At 42.2% G+C, this 16,391-nt stretch overlaps 2 protein-coding genes across 2 annotated transcripts in view; one reads left to right on the forward strand and one right to left on the reverse strand.

The window, feature by feature from the left end:
- The window catches only part of LOC119412280 (dysbindin), a 15,477-nt gene extending 10,710 nt beyond the window's left edge, over positions 1-4,767 (forward strand). The window contains exons 2-4 of the mRNA XM_037679268.1: positions 4,075-4,230; positions 4,299-4,433; positions 4,511-4,767. Coding sequence (XP_037535196.1) covers positions 4,075-4,230; positions 4,299-4,433; positions 4,511-4,725 — 506 coding nt within the window. The 3' untranslated portion in view covers positions 4,726-4,767. The remainder of the gene's footprint in view (positions 1-4,074; positions 4,231-4,298; positions 4,434-4,510) is intronic.
- Positions 4,768-10,321: 5,554 nt separating this feature from the next.
- LOC119411721 (protein LSM14 homolog B) lies at positions 10,322-16,059 on the reverse strand. The gene is made up of 8 exons (XM_037678640.1): positions 15,857-16,059; positions 15,558-15,721; positions 15,337-15,463; positions 15,055-15,240; positions 14,829-14,906; positions 11,140-11,280; positions 10,944-11,073; positions 10,322-10,873 (listed from the first exon to the last, which is right to left on the reverse strand). The coding sequence occupies exons 1-8, from the start codon at positions 15,981-15,983 to the stop codon at positions 10,726-10,728; spliced, it is 1,101 nt and encodes a 366-aa protein (XP_037534568.1). The 5' UTR covers positions 15,984-16,059; the 3' UTR covers positions 10,322-10,725.
- Positions 16,060-16,391: the final 332 nt, after the last annotated feature.

Consider the following 16,391-nt stretch of genomic DNA (forward strand, 5'->3'; position numbering starts at 1 on the left):
ATATATATATATATATATATATATATATATATATATATATATATATATATATCTATATCTTTAAGGTCACAAACAAGTGGAATGAAGATGCTCCTTCCTTCCTGTTCACACTGACCCTGAGCTGAATGTTTCCGTCTCTGTTGTGTTTTTAGAAGCTCGGGGATTTCTGCTTCTAACTCCGTCCAGATAATCTTCACTGGACGTAGACTGGACTCAAGGGCCTCATCCAATTAGCTCAATCCCTGTTTACAGCTTGTAACAACAAACTCTAACACAGCTCTGTTATCAAACTGCATATTATGGTCTGTCTGTGGATAGTCTGAAATAAAGGCCTGAGCTTTATGATACTATAAGCCATCGCCTGCTGCCAAAATGTGGACGATAATGTTTTTTCCACAACAAGTGTGTGTTAGTGCAATGGTTCCCAACCATGGTCCTTGAAGAACTCCATCCTGCACATTTTAGTTGTTTTTCTGCTTTGACACACCTGATTTGAATGAACAAGTGATTAACAGGCTTCTGTAGAACTTGATGAAGTAATTAAATCACTGAATCAGGTGTGTTGGAGCAGGGAAATGACTAAAACATCTTGGATGGTGTCCCTCAAGGACAAGCTTTGGGAACCACTGTGTGTGTGTGTCTGTTCAGTACTAAATATGTCCCGAACCATTGAACATATTTTAGTAAAAACTTACAGAAAGTAAAACCTGGACACTGTGACTGCAGCATGGCTGCCCCAGACTGCTGACATTAAAACACAAATTGACTGTAATTCAGTTTATTTGGCAGATATTGAGCTAAAATCTGGTGTGATTGTACCTGAGAGTAATTTTCAGAACTAACAGAGGAGCTGCAGTCGCTCAGTGGTTAGTGTTGCTGTCTCGTAAACCTAAGGCTGCAGGTTTGAGCCCAGGTTGCGTCAGGAAGAGCATCCAGAGTAAAACAACCACTGAAGATTTCCTGTTGGTGACCTCTGCAGAAGGGAACAGCTGATAGAAAAGCAGCAACATTTTGAGAGCAAACAGGTTGTGCAAGATCTTAGCTTCAAGTGCTGCCATTAACTATTTGGAGTCAATTTTGTCTGTCTGTTGGCAAAATATTTTATGAATTCCCAGACAGATGATGATGAAACGTGCAGAAAGTAATCTTTGGTTGCACATCTCCAATTGTTTAACTTTTAGAGTCAACATGATTCAAGGTAGCTGCCAAAGCCAGCTGACATTAGAAAACACCAAAACAGCTATAAGTACTCGGTAAGTCAAATTTAAAGCTAGAGAGCTAAATCTGTTGTAGTAGTACCTGAGAAGACCAGACTTTCAATATGAACGTGCGATTGGCATTTATTGTCTCTTCCCAATCTTATGTGCTTGCATAAAGTTTTCAAGTGCTGAACGTTTGTTTTTAACTTTTGCATTTGTAGTTTCAGTTAATTTTCACTTTATATTTACTGAAAACGTGCAGCTGCAGTGAAGTATCCTTCCGTTTGAGCCCAGTTGTTTTGTTGGATACTCCACTCGCTCACGCTGCTGTCACACTCAGCTGTATCTCTGTGATGCTGATGAGGGGGAAATGGCATCACATGGGTTGTCAAACTGGATTAACTGAACGAGAGGACTCGCAGCACCCCCAGAATAATAATCTAAAGAACAGCACAGGAACTACATGAGCCAGCAGAATACAGCTGTCTTTAATGTGAGGTGATGTCCTCAGTGGAGTGTGTGTCTCATCAGAGACATCAGTGAATGTGCTGACCTTAAATCCACAGACCGTCAAAAGGTTCAGTTCTCAACACTTTGCAATCGTGAGGGGTGACACACTCAAAGTAAATGTAAGTAACTCTTATAGCTACTACCACATCAAATTTCAGCTCTAAATTAGTCAATCTTTTGGTTTTCCACTCTTAGCTGTGCTAGCAATCTTAAATGGGATTGACTCCAAATGTTAATTGGATTTTAAAGAAAAAAAAATCACCTAATCATTATATTCTAAAAGTTTCAATAAACTTTATCCAGTGGTTTGTGCAATACACTGCCTTGCCCAAAAAAACAAGTTGCCAACTGAATTTAACTAAGCAAATATGTACGAGCCTCCTATTGGATAATTATTGTATTATTTAACCCCAACTGGTGCAATGAGTTGCTTCTCATTTCTTCAACAACCATGTGGAAAGACACATGGCGTGGTCGTGGAAAAGATGTCTGTCTGTTTGAGAAGGGTCAAATCAGTGGCATCAAGCAGAGAAAACATCTAAGGAGATTGCAGAAACTACTAGAATTGGGTTAAGAACTGTCCAACACATTATTAAAAACTGGAAGGATAGTGGGGACCCATTGTCTTTGAGGAAGAAATGTGGCCGGAAAAAAATCCTGAATGATTGTGATCGGCGATCATTTAAACGTTTGATGAAATCAAATGGAAGAAAAACAACAGGAGCACTCAGGGCTATGTTTAATAGTGAAAGTAAGAGCATTTCCACAAACACAATGTGAAGGATCTCAAGGGATTGGGACTGAGCAGCAGTGTAGCCTTAAGAAAACCACCAATCAGTGAGACTAACTGGAAAAAAAGGGTTCACTTTGCTAGGGAGCATAAAGATTGGACTCTGGAGCAATGGAAGAAGGTCATGTGGTCTGATGAGTCCAGATTTACCCTGTTCCAGAGTGATGGATGCGTCAGGGTAAGAAGAGAGACAGGTGAAGTGATGCACCCATCATGCCTAGTGCCTAGTCATCAATGCAAGATCTTGGTGAGAAATTAATGATACACTGGATGGAAATAGATCTTGTGACATTGCAGAAGCTTATCGAAACAATGCCACAGTGAATGCATGCTGTAATCAAAGTTAAAGGCGGTCCAACAAAATATAAGTGTGTGACCTTTTTTTTTGTTGGTGGCGACTTAGCTAACAGACAAACATCTGTAGAAGGGGGTGCGGACTGAGCTTCCCAGTCCTGGCAGCTGAGGCGGGCTGGTCTGGGAAGCTCAGTCCTCACCTCCTTCTACAGGTGTGCAGTGGAGAGCATCCTGTGCTCCAGCATCAACGTGTGGCATGGAGGCTGCACAGCTGCAGAAAGAAAAGCTCTGCAGAGAGTGGTGAAGGCTGCACAGAAGTCTGTTGGAGTCAGCCTCCCCACCATCACAGACATCTAAACCTCCAGATGCAGGAAGAGGGCCACCTGCATCATGAAGGACCCCACTCACCCAGCACACACTTTTTGCCCCGCTCCCCTCAGGAAGGAGGTTGAGGAGCATTAAGTGTAGAACCACTAGACTGAGGAACAGCTTCTACCCTGAGACTGTTAGATTCATGAATCTCTAATCAGGATAATAACTGTAATACCACTTTAATTGGTGATATGTCACTTTATCCGTGCTGCTGATTTCTTACCCATCTGCTCACACAGACTCATGTTCAGGCTGCTGTTTAATACACTATATTACATTATTATTGTTTAGCGTATAGCTTAGATCCTTGTATACCTTTTTTTATACTTTATATTTTTGCTATTTTTGGTTGTAACTGGGACCCTGAGTACACATTTTCATTCCACCTCATGTACCACATGTGATGAATGACAATAAAGAACCTTGTTGACTCAAACAGTTAATGCTGAAGTTTAAAGCAAAAGTCTTGCACAAATAATAGTTTGGGTGTGAACGACTCTCAGCTACAATTTCATTGGATCTGAGCACGATCTTAGTTTGACTGACTGAATAATAGCCATTTTTGTGCTTTCTAAGTTGTTTTGACTGCAACCACCATCTTTTATTAGATTAGCTCCAAAAGTTAAGTAATTATAGAAGTATGTTTAGTGTTTTGTTCCTGAAAATTTAATTTAATTTACTTTAGCGGTTCACAAGATATTTTGGTAACAGACAACACACACACATAAACAAAAACATTGCATTTCTCTTTTAAACAGTAAGTGATAATTACTTATTTTCATGTCAACAAAAAAGAGGAACCCAGTCTTTTCTGCATCTCAATGTCTCCTCCTTCTGGTCTCCAACATTTGACTCTTGTACTGAGACGCCCTCTGACCCACCGTCCTTCTGTTCTCTTGTGCTGTCCAGCAGAGACAGAGCATGCTCAAAGACATCCAGATGTGGAAGCAGCACAGCAGCTGAAGCTCAGAGAGAGGCAGCGCTTCTTCGAGGAGGTGATCCAGCATGAAGTGGACGTCTACCTGTCCTCAGCGCACCTGCTGTGTATCAGAGACTACAAGAGACGTGAGTTGCACGATTTTGCATAGTGATGTAAAAATGCACAAACGCCACACGATTTGGTCTGTTTGCAGCTCCTATAAGCAGCATCTCCTCCATGGAGGTGAACGTGGACCAGATGGAGCCGATTGACATCCCTGATCAAGACAATTTGGACGTCTTCTTCAGCTCTGTGGAAGACGAGGAGTCGCTGACCTCTCCTCTGACAGGTAGGACAACCAAAATCAGCGCAGAGCTCAAAACCAGCAAACCTCCACCTCTAAAGTTTGTTTTTATCGAATCCAAGGGAAAAACAAGGAGGCGGTCAGTAACGGGCTCTTCCAGCACGTCCTCGAAGGCCTCGACCGCAAGACCCGGATGTCTTCCACGTCCTCAGATTCGTCCTCTGACAGCCAGACCAGGGCAGAGACCCCCGTGGTGGGCTCAGACGACGAGGACAGCAGAGACGAGCGGAGGAGAGAGGAGAAATCAGAACCTGCATCCATGTTTACAGGAAAATAACTGCAGAATGAAGCTGTTAGGGATGGACACCTCAGACAGGGACAGGGACAGGGACGGGGGACGGGGGACGGGGGGGGGGGGGGGGGGGGACTACGGCTAGCTTCTGTAGCTGAAAGCTGTGAAGTTCCCTGAAGGTTGTAAAGTTAAAGTCATGTGGGCCTTAAGATGTAAATATGTCCATTCCCCCCAGAAGACAGTCAGAAGGATATTTTTTTCTACTTTATTAACAGGACCTATAGTAGATTAAAGCAATAAATAAAATACAAAAAAGTGTAGTTGTTTATTTAAAAAATGCATTTGTAAAAATGGAGAACTAAATTTTGAAAAGCAACACTTTGTGACTCCAAGGAGGTTCGTACACTTAACTTCACCCTTTGTGTCTTGTTTTTAACAATAAAGAAAAAAACTTGACCTTTCTGGTTATTTGAATGTTTTTTTAAAGCCTGAACATGTGCTTCAAACAAACTCTTAGCTTCGGGTCAAATGTGTTTCAAGACAAGAAGCGTCCTCATGAAAGCATTCCTTAAAGCCTCAAACACTGAGACCGTTAGCTGAAAAATGTGGTGTGACAGTCAGTTTTACAGATATCTGACTTATGTTTGGTGAGGTAGTAACTGAGACTGATGCCCAACCCATATTCTGAGAGCAGAAACTGAGAGGTGTCTGTTAGCAAAATATTTCTTAAACCACTTAACAGATTTTTAAGAAACTTTTAGAACGTAATTGGGCTGACATCTACTGTACAACTGATTAATGTCTGGACTCCACCCAATTTAAGATGGCCGACACAGCCAACTGACTGAAGCAAACACAAAAATGTCTACAACTTTGCCAGTTTTACAGATATTGAACTAAAGTTTGGTGTTGTCATAGCAACACATTTACCTCACCACAAACAAACAAACTCTGGATGCAACACGTTGGGTTGCGTGTTTGCTTAATAAACCCACGCAATAACCTTTGTAGTCAACTTGATCTGTTAGAAAAATATCTCATAAACCACTGGATAAAATCTTAGGAAATAATTATTGGATGTACATCCAGGAAATACAGCTATGCATCCAGAGGTTTTCAAAAGAGATTTAAAAACAGGAAGTAAAATAGTCTAATGTTGGGGGGGACAGATTGTTCCAGAGTTTAGGGCCAATGACTGAGAAGCCCGATCTCTGAGCTTCAGCCTGGTTTTTGGTGCAACCACATGATCAGATGATCTCAGCGCACAAGAAGCACATGGTTCCAAGTAGATCAGAGAGGTATGAGGGTGCAAGGCCATTTAGGCACTTAAAGATCAACAGGAGAATTTTAAAATCAATTCTGACGCGCACAGGGAGCCAGTGAAGGGAGGACAGAACCTGTGAAATGTGCTCAAACCTATTGAGTTCCTGTTAATAGCTGAGCTGCAGCATTTGGATGAGCTGGAGACGTGAGACACCTGACTGACCATAAAGCCTTACAGTAATCAAGTCAGGTTGCAAAGACTTGGACAATTTTTTTCTGTGGCTTATAATTATATATCCGTGCACGTTGGCGTGGAAAATCAGGGGCAAGACTCACCTTGATGAAATTAATTTGCTGTCACGCATTGATCTGCAGGCATCGAACACATATGTTTTTCCTCATTCTGCAGTTATGCAAGAAAAACCTTATTAAAAAAAATGTAATTATAAAACTTAACATATATTTATGATTGTTGTTAGGTGTCACAGTAGAGTAGTGGGTAGAACTGCTGCCTCATAATAACTTTAATTTAGAACTTTAATTTATAACACTATATATTCACAACAGATCTACAAGCATTGGAAGGTGAGCAGATACATTTTGTAAGTTATCCGGGCAGAGACAGGAAGTCAGTGAAGTGAACGGAGTACAGGGGTGATGTGCTCATGCACTCTCATCAGGACCCTGGCAGCGCTGTTCTGGACATACTGCAGTTTTCGTATGTTCTTGCCAGGAATCCCGATAAAAAGTGCTTTGCAGTAGTCCAGTCTGGAGGAGACCAAGGCATGGATGAGCATTTCTGCATCAGTGAAGGAAAGTGTAGTGTACCTTCTCAGTGAGAAGAAAGGCTCCAGGTTTACAACACAGACCAGGAAAAGATTGCAAGTTTGCATCCAAAACATTCGCATGAGACTTATTCCAGCGCAATTCCAATGACCATTTCCTGTTCTTGTAAAATGATTCTTAATAGTGTCTCAATGTTGTTCTGAGATTGAACTTTACACATGACCGATTCAAAAGACGGGACGAACATGAGGGAACGATGGGTACAAGAGAAACAAAATCATTCACAGTAATCTTTGTACAAGAATCAAGTGAAACATATGACATTGTGAACTACGTAAACCGATTCACACTCACCTAATGTGAAGAAGCATGATGGATTGAAAGTTGACAAATTTAACATTTCCAACAGAAAATCAAGCCAGGCAGAGCAGGAAGCCTTTCACCCTTTCAGTGGTGCTTGTGGTAGCAGGGTAATACATATGCAAACAGTGCATCTCTTAACATTTAATTTTATTTCATCTTTGTATTTAGAGCTTTTCAAATATCCAGAAACTACCAAGAGCACAGGGTAGAGCTGAAACTTGTAACAATTTTCTGTTTGAAAACATGGAAATTATTTTTTTTCCAACCGCAGGAACACTGTTAACCCAGCAGCTCTCGATGGGTTGGAGTTTCACTTAACAGTCACCACTAATGAGCATTGCACGTATAAGAATATCTTGCTTTTGACATTTTCCTACAGAGACTCCATTACATAAGAGGTAGTGCCCGATGAGTCCCATCCGCATGTACAAGAGAGTGACGCCTATCAATACAATCTACTATTCCAAAAAAGTTCAATCTGGTCCTCTGGACATGCAAAAAAACAAAAAATAAAACAAGCAAAAAAATATAGAAACGTTTCGTCTCTCATCCAAGAGACTTCCTCAGTCTGAAGTGCTGTTTTCAGCTCAGTCTCTTAAATAGCACCTTGTCAGAGTGGATCAACCAGTTTGCTGCTGACAACCAAAACCAGCTGATCACATGCTCAAGAAGGACCATCAGCCTAACAATGGATCATTAGCACACTGATGGCTGTTTACTGTTCACAGAGGGCTGAGTGATACTAGCAATCACAGCATTGTAAGAGGGGGACAGTTGAAACCAGAGGCCTCCACCCCTGTTTAATGATGGACGATTTCTTTTCACAAAGATGGCCTCCTTTACTCCTCTCTCAAACCATCGTTCCTCTCTGTCCAGGATGTGCACATCTTCATCCTTGAAAGAGTGTCCGCTGGCCTGGAGATGAGTGTAGACCGCAGAATCCTTTGAACTTTGCGATTGCACCAAGTAGAATTCCTCTGGTGGAGATGATCACAGCCACAGAATCAGCCATCCGCAACAAAATGAAAGAGGGTGAAGCAGAACAGCTCAGAATCAAAGTTTCAGCCTGCCTCAGCAATGCCAAACCACCACCTTCCAACATCAGTAGAGAGGAGAGGGATGCACTCACCACTCTTAGCAAGGACAAAAACATCATCATTCTCCCAGCAGACAAAGGAAGGTGCACAGTGATTTTGAACCAGAAAGACTATCATGAGAAAGTTATGACACTCCTTAGTGACTTAACCACTTATGAACCTCTGAAAAGAGATCCAGGAAGTGGTTGCAAGAAGTAGTTAATAGATTGTCTGAAAAATTTGGAGCAGGACAAGGCTATTGACCGTATTCTGTACCACAGACTGTACCCAGGGGAGGCCACACCTAGTCTGTATGGTTTACCTAAAATCCATAAACAAAGTGTACCTTTAAGACCTATTGTTAGCATGATTAACTGTCACTTACAATGTTTCCAAATATCTGGCATCTGTACTCATCCCTTTAGTTGGCAGCTCAGAACACCACATACAGAACACCATGGACTTTGTGGATAAGGTGAGGGATGTCATCATGGAGACTGATGAAACAATGGTCTCTTTTGATGTCACATCACTCTTTTTACGTGCATTCCTGTTGATGATGCAGTAGAGGTGGTCAGTTTAAGATTAAAATCAGACACCACTCTGAGCAGCAGGACCACGCTTTCTACAGAACAACTGTGTCAACTCTTGAAACTGTGCCTGCAGTCAACCTACTTCACATATGGGGAGCAATATTATAGGCAGAAACATGGGTGTGCTATGGGGTCTCCAGTTTCTCCTATTGTTGCCAACCTGTACATGGAGGAGGTAGAAAAGAGAGCCTTGACGTCCTTTTCAGGGACACCACCAAGTCATTGGTTCAGGTATGTTGACGACACCTGGGTTAAAATCAAATCTCAGGAAGTCCAACATTTTACTGACCACATCAACTCTGTGGATAAATACATCAAGTTCACACGAGAAGATGAAAAAAATGGCAAGTTGGCTTTCTTGGACTGTGAGGTCTCAGTCTCTGATAGAGGACATTTGCAAACTGAGGTGTACCGCAAACCCACCCACACACACCAGTATCTGCAGTTTGACTCCCATCACCCTTTGGAGCACAAGTTAGGAGTCATCAGGACTCTGTATCACAGAGCAGACAGCGTCCCCACTAGCTCGGGAGCCAGGCAGAAGGAGAAATCCTACACAAGACAGGCTCTAGAGCAATGTGGATATCCTAACTGGGCCTTCCTGAAAGCAGAGAAGAAACCTAAACAGGACTCCAGTCAGCCATCAGGTGAAAAGGAGGAACCCAGACCAGTGGTCATTCTGTATGTTGAGGGAGTATCAGAGAAACAGACGTTTATTTTCTAAACACAACGTCCCAGTGGCTTTTAAACCCCAAAATACATTATGGCAAAGACTGGTTCATCCCAAAGATCCAGTCCCCCGGCACAAACAGAGTAATGTTGTGTATGCTGTTCAGTGTCAGGAGGGTGATCAGTCTTACATCGGGGAAATTAAACAGCCACTGGCCAAAAGGATGGCCCAGCACAGAAGATTAACATCAGGCCAGGATTCTGCAGTCTACACTCATCTCTAGGCCAGCGGTCACTCTTTCAGGGATGAAGATGTTCACATCCTGGACAGAGAGGAACGATGGTTTGAGAGAGGCGTAAAGGAGGCCATCTTTGTGAAAAGAAATCGTCCATCATTAAACAGGGGTGGAGGCCTCCGGGTTCAACTGTCCCCCTCTTACAATGCTGTGATTGCTAGTATCACTCAGCCCTCTGTGAATAGTAAACAGCCATCAGTGTGCTAATGATCCTTTGTTAGGCTGATGGTCCTTCTTGAGCATGTGATCAGCTGGTTTTGGTTGTCAGCAGCAAAACTGGTTGATCCACTCTGAGAAGGTGCTATTTAAGAGACTGAGCTGAAAACAGCACCTCAGACTGAGGAAGTCTCTCGGATGAGAGACGAAACATTTCTATATTTTTTGCTTCGTTTTATTTTTTGTTTTTTTGCATGTCTAGAGGACCAGATTGAACTTTTTTGGATTTTTCTACCTGGATTATTGAGCATGCATCAGGATACAAACTACTATTCTCGAAGAGAATCAAGTTAATTCAGATTTTGCTTGAAAACTTAGGCCCAAGTTTTAACAACTGGCTTCCATTTGCAAACCGCCACAAGAACACATGAGTCGGCTCTGAAGGCAACATGCCATTTAATAGCAACTGTACACATTGTTCCATTTTAAGTTTTACAATTTGAGAAAATAAAACCATGCTCACTGAACTTTGAATTTGATCTAACCATTTCTGAGTTAAGTCAGATAGTCAAGTAGACATGTCAATATATTCAGGAAAACAAAAGCACTACTGTTGTATAGACTTGTACTACAGACGTCCAGACCAACCATTAATGAAGACATTGCTGTAAGTGCACAGCTGCTGGATTTAAAAGAAATATACCCTCCCATTTCATGTCAACAATTCAAAGTTAAACCCTTAAATTCACATTTGGGACTTCAAAAACTAAAAGCTTTGAATGAGGGAGATAATTCAAATAAAATAAAAAAAATATTTACAGTAGCATTGACAACAAAAATGCTTCACACTCTCCCACTACCAATCTTTGGAAGTGGTCTCTGCTCAGTGGTTCTTCGTCCACGACTTCTCAATCCTCTTCCTCTCAGGAAGCGACCAGGCACTCCAAATGTTTCAATGTTCAACTTTTTCTCCTCTGCCCAGGTGGTTCTCCTAAAAGTATTAAATATAGCACATAACTCCAAAAAGATGACAAATATAACCAACAGTCAACTCAAATTACCTGGGCTTAAGATCTGAAGATATGTTGTCATAGAAGCACTTAGCTTTGTCGTAGTATTTCTCTATGTGAACGGGCTCCTCTCGTACACCATGGTTGGCCTGGGCATCCCCAGAGTTCACCTTCTCACCTGCTGCAATTTTAATTATATTTTAGTCTCCGGTAAACGATCTCTCTATGCGACTAGTAAAATGCATACATTCAGTCTCCTTTATCAGGTCATCTTTAAACCGAGCATTTGCAGTTTCAAAATCAAAATCTGAATCAAACTCCAAAGTTGTTGCCTTGGATGTTTTTCCAAGAAGTTGGCCTCTGCTCCTGGTCCTGGGTCTGCGGTTCCCTGCAAAAAAAAGAAAGAAACAGGTTTAATCGGTTTGGGACATTTGGGTCAAATTCATTTGGCAAGATCATGTTTCGTTTGTAAACCAGCCACTAGGGAGCACAAACCAGTGCATTTCTTCTACCGGTTCTAAGCCTGGGTAAAAGGTAAGGGTTGCGCCAGGAAGGCCATCCAACAAAAAAAACTTTTGCCAAAACTACGAGTTCAAAGCGAAACCATACCAGATCGGTTGAGGCCTGGGTTAACAACAATTGCCATTGGTGCTGTTGACAAACAGGGTGCCGGGAGAAATTGTGCTACTATTAGTCAAAGACCACGAGGAGGAAACGTGTCAGGAGACGGGGAAAGTCAAGAATGTAAGACTGAGGGTAGCAACTCTAAATGTGGGGACAATGACAGGCAATATAAGGAGATTCAATGTAGAGCAAAGAGAGGTAGCTGATGAAAAGCAGAAGGCGTATGATGAGTTGTATGGGAGGCTGGACACTAAAGAGGGCAAGGACTTGTACCAACTGGTGAGACAGAGACATCAGGCTGGTAAGGATGTGCAACAAGTTAGGATTGTTAAAGATAGGAATGTTCTAACAAGTGAGGAGAGTGTGATGGGAAGATAGGAGTACTATCAGCTGAGAAGAAGCTCGATAAGCTCATAAAGAAGGACAGCTCTGTGCTTGGATGCCCCCTCGACCCAGTGCAGGTGGTGGGAGACAGAAGGACTAGCTAAAATATTGTTGGACAATGTCTCCCACCCCATGCATGAAGCTGTTGCTGAACTGGACAGCTCGTTCAGTGACTGATTACTTCATCCTAAATACACAGAGCATTACCGAAGGTCCTTCCTCCCAGCAGCTGTTAGAGACTACAACCATCACTGCTCCCAACAAACTCAATAAGGATTAAATACATGCCGACTTCTGCTAAAACACGCACACACTGCCTATACTACTGTACTGTAAATAGTCTGTCCTCAATGTTCCAACACATATTGAACATTATTATTGATAGTTTCTTATTTCTTTCTGTATTGTTTAACATTCAGGAACTTTGTGTGAAATCGTTATCTGTTGTTGCTGTTGCACTTGAATTTCCCATCCGTGGGACAATAAAGGTCGTTTCTATTCTACTTTGAGGAGCCAATGAATGGAGAATGAAAGAAAGGAGTAGAGGTCATGGAAACTAGACCAGGAAGTGGGAAAAATTAATAAGCGTCAAGTCTGGAAAGCTCGGAAAAGAATGAAGGCAGTAGGACCTGATGACACATCAGTGGAGGTTTGGAAAGGTCTTTGAGAGATGGCAGTGAGGTTTTTGGCTCAAATATTCAATGGCATATTTGAGTGAGAAAAAGCCTGAGGTATGAAGTGTGCTGGTGCCCATTTTTAAGAACAAGGATGATTTACAGAGTTGTAGCAACTACAGGGGAATTAAGTTGAGTCACAATGAAAATCTGGGAGAAAATTGTGGAAGCAAGACAGACGAGAAGTGACTATTTGTGAGCAGCAACATTGTTCTATGCCAAGAAATATCACCACAGGCTCCATATTTGCGCTGAGGATTTTGGTGAAGTACAAAGAGGGTCAGAAAGAACTCCATTGTGCCTTTGTGGATTTAGAAAAAGCATTTGACAGGGTGCTGAGGGAGGTGGTGTGGTACTGCGTGAGGAAATCTGGAGCGGCAGAGAAGTATATTAGACTGGTACAGGACATGTATGAGGACAGCAGGACAGTGGCTGAGATGTGCTGCAGGAGTACATCTTCAAGGTGGAGGTGGGAGTGCATCAAGAATCAGCTCTGAGTCCCTTCTCGTTTGCTCTGGTGATGGACAGACTAAAAGATGAGGTCAGGCAGGAATCCCTGTGGACTAAGATGTTTGCAGATGACGTGATCTGTGGTGAGAACAGGGAACAGGTGGGAGAGAACTTTTGAGAGGTGAAGGTATGCACTTGAAAGAAGAGGAATGAAAGTCAGTCGTAGTAAGACAGTACGTGTGTGTGTGAATGAGAGGGAGGCTGGTGAACAGTGAAGCTACAAAGAGCAGAGGTCACAATACAGGACTTCAAATATTTGCGATCCACTGTCCAGGAAAATGGGGAATGTAGTAAAGAGGTGAAAATGAGTCCAGGCAGGATAGAGTGGATGGAAAAAAGTTTCAGGAATGATTTGCAATAAAATGGTGTCGGCAAAGGTCAAAGGAAAGGTTTACAAGACAGTGATGAGACCAGCTATGTTGTATGGTCTGGAGACAGAGACATGGACAAAAAGACAGGAAAATTAACTGGAAGTGACAGAAATTATGTTGGAAGTTCTCCTTAGGAGTGACAAGGATGGATAAGATTAGGAATGAGATCAGAGGTACAGCACAGGTTGAACAACTGGGAGATAAAGTTAGGGAGGCCAGACTGAGATGATTTGGACATGTCCAGAGGAGGGACAGCGGGTATACTGGTAGAAGGATGTTAGAAATGCAGCAGCCAGGAAAAAGACAGATGAAGGTCAAAGAGGAGAGATATGGATGCAGTTTGAGAGAACATGTAGTATGGAGTGAGGACAGAGTGAGATGGAAGAGGATGACTCACTGTGGTGACCCCTAAAGAGGGAAAAGCCAAAAGATCCTATTTTATTTGTGTTACTCCTGTATTCTGAATATGATGTACATGATGTAGGTGCATCAAAATAAATAAATAAAATGCAACATGAAAAAGTACCAAAAAACTCAACTGTCAAGTCATTTTAGAAAATGAAACTCATTCGATAGATTAATGTGCAGTGGAATATTTCAAGCCTTTACTTCTTGTAATTTCGATGATTATGGCTTAAACGTTAATGGAAAAAAAAACCAACATTCAGTGTCTCAAATTTAGAATATTCCACAGCCAGTGTTTGGTAACTTGTCAGTGTGGGCAGGAGTCGAGTCCTGCTGGAAAATGAAACCAGCATCTCCATAAAGCTCGTCAGCAGAAGGAAGCATGAAGTCTTTACAATGTCCTGGTAGATGTGTTTACTTCAGAAAACAGTGGACCACCACCAGAAGAGGACATGAATCCAAACAATCACTGACTGTGGAAACTTCTGAACCTGAAGCAACGTGGATTATGTTCCTCTCCACTCTTCCTCCAGACTCCGGGGCCTTGATGTCCAAACATGCAAACTTTACCTTCATCTGAAAAGAGGACCACTGAGCAACAGTCCAGTTCTTTTTGTCCTCAGCAGGTAAGACACTTCTGATGTCTCTGGTTCAGGAGTGGCTGGACTTGAGGAATGAGACATTTCTAGCTCATGTCTAGGAGTTAATCAGCTGATTAGAGTGACACCAGGAGTTTACAATACTGTAAACTCAATACAATATTAACATTTTTTAAAGAATGAATTTTGGTTTTTCATCAACTGTAAGCCATAATCAAAATTACAATAAAGGCTTTAAGTATTTCTCTGTGTAATGAATACAAGTTTTACTTTGTGACAAAAAATAATAAACTTTATGATATTCACATTTTTCAGATTCACTGTAAACAAGTTATCCAGTAAGCAAGATCAAAATTAAAGATTTCAAACCTTGTTTTTGTTTCGTTTTCTGGTTGTCAGCACCTCGGCCTGGAGTCTTCGTAACAGCTGGCTGAGACGGTGCATGACCTAAGCACATGCAAAAATAAACCAACAGTTTGACTAAACATAAATAAACTCAAGTGTGCTGAAATCAAGTGAACCAATTTTACACGTTCTACAGAGAGTTGGTGTCAATGATTAAATTGAACTTTATTTCAGCAATCAGTCCGTTTACTAGTGGGTACGTTCTTCTCAGCCGGAGAAGCATCTGGAGCCGAGCGCTGTGACGGGCGAGCGGGCTGCCTGCTCTGCGGCTGGGGCGAAGGCTTCCCCTTCTTCTGTGCAGCCGTGACCAAAGGCACCGTCTGAACAGCCTGCTCCACCATGGGGGCCCTTCTGGCTGGACCATGAGGTCCTGGTACTAGAGGTTGGAAAGACAAAACCACAAACGTGTCCAGCTAGATGTCAGACTATGACGACATTTATGATGGAGCTAAATGATCTGGGACATCTGTACTTAGGCCCAGCGCTGCGTTGTACTGCTGGCTGAGTAGAGAGCTGGCGGCAAGCTGGTTAAATGTGGGCATCACGTCTCTGTAGGGAGTCCAGCGTGGGTGGTAGGGCACAGAGGGGCCCATGGATGACTTAATAAAAAATAAAATAAAATATAATAAAATAAAAAGCTCACATCAGCAGGACAGAAGATGCATTTGGAATATAAAGACCTAAAGTTCAGACCTGAACTATTGCAGGGTCACGAGGCAGTCCGTGGTGGGGTTTGGGAGGTTCAGAGACAGTAATATCTTTGATGTCACTTCCTCTGAAGATTATATATTCATAGATTTCATCCTTGGGTGGCACTGGTCTGTCTGTGTGCCGGTCTTCTGTACCATAGGATTTCACTGGAGGGAGGGGCAGCCAGCAAAGCATGAAAAAGTGTTAAGCAATTAATTAACGGAGATAAACTCATTTAAATTATCACCTACATGAAGAAAAGAAGGATGAGGGTAAAAACACGATGCACAGTGCTGGCTTACCTTTAGCTAAAGCGACAGTGGACCTCTCCGTGTCCACAGAGGACAGTATTCCTTCATACCGGATCTGAGCCATGGAGATCAGACTTATTTTACTGCCGATATAAGGGGTGCCTCCTCGTGCGCTCATGTTGGAATCAAACGATAATGTTTCACGCAACAAGCCAGCTACAAAGCAGTAAACGGCAGCAGCCCGACATTAACTCAAAGGGGTGTAATTAGTGCACGTGTGAGATTTATAGGCTGCGCTGCATGCGCACCTCTCTACAGCTGACTGCATCAGCGGTGATTACACCAGGGTGGGCTTGATTTACCTGTCAGCGTACACCGGCAGATACACGGGAGTCTTCAGTTGACAACACAAAACATTTATTGCTGACAATATTACAGCCATCTCAAAGTTGGCTAATATTATTATTTTGTACATGTGTTTAAAAACAATTTTTAGATTATTTATTTTGTTCTTGAAGAAGTACTTTGTTCTCACAGTAAAACTTTACATTGCATGCCAACATTTTTCAGTCAGGTCATCTGGACA

Source organism: Nematolebias whitei, chromosome 7 (genome assembly GCF_014905685.2).
Source record: "Nematolebias whitei isolate Nwh7 chromosome 7, NemWhi1, whole genome shotgun sequence".
Lineage (NCBI taxonomy): Eukaryota > Metazoa > Chordata > Actinopteri > Cyprinodontiformes > Rivulidae > Nematolebias > Nematolebias whitei.

What these genes read in the sequence shown, in the direction of transcription:
- LOC119411721 (XM_037678640.1), bottom strand. Translation starts at nt 15,983, where the DNA reads ATGAGCGCACGAGGAGGCACCCCTTATATCGGCAGTAAAATAAGTCTG. An exon ending in CACTGTCGCTTTAGCTAAAG is followed by an intron (nt 15,722 to 15,856) that starts GTAAGCCAGCAC and finishes CCCTCCCTCCAG; the next exon opens with TGAAATCCTATGGTACAGAA. An exon ending in GAAAACGAAACAAAAACAAG is followed by an intron (nt 11,281 to 14,828) that starts GTTTGAAATCTT and finishes TTTTTTTTGCAG; the next exon opens with GGAACCGCAGACCCAGGACC.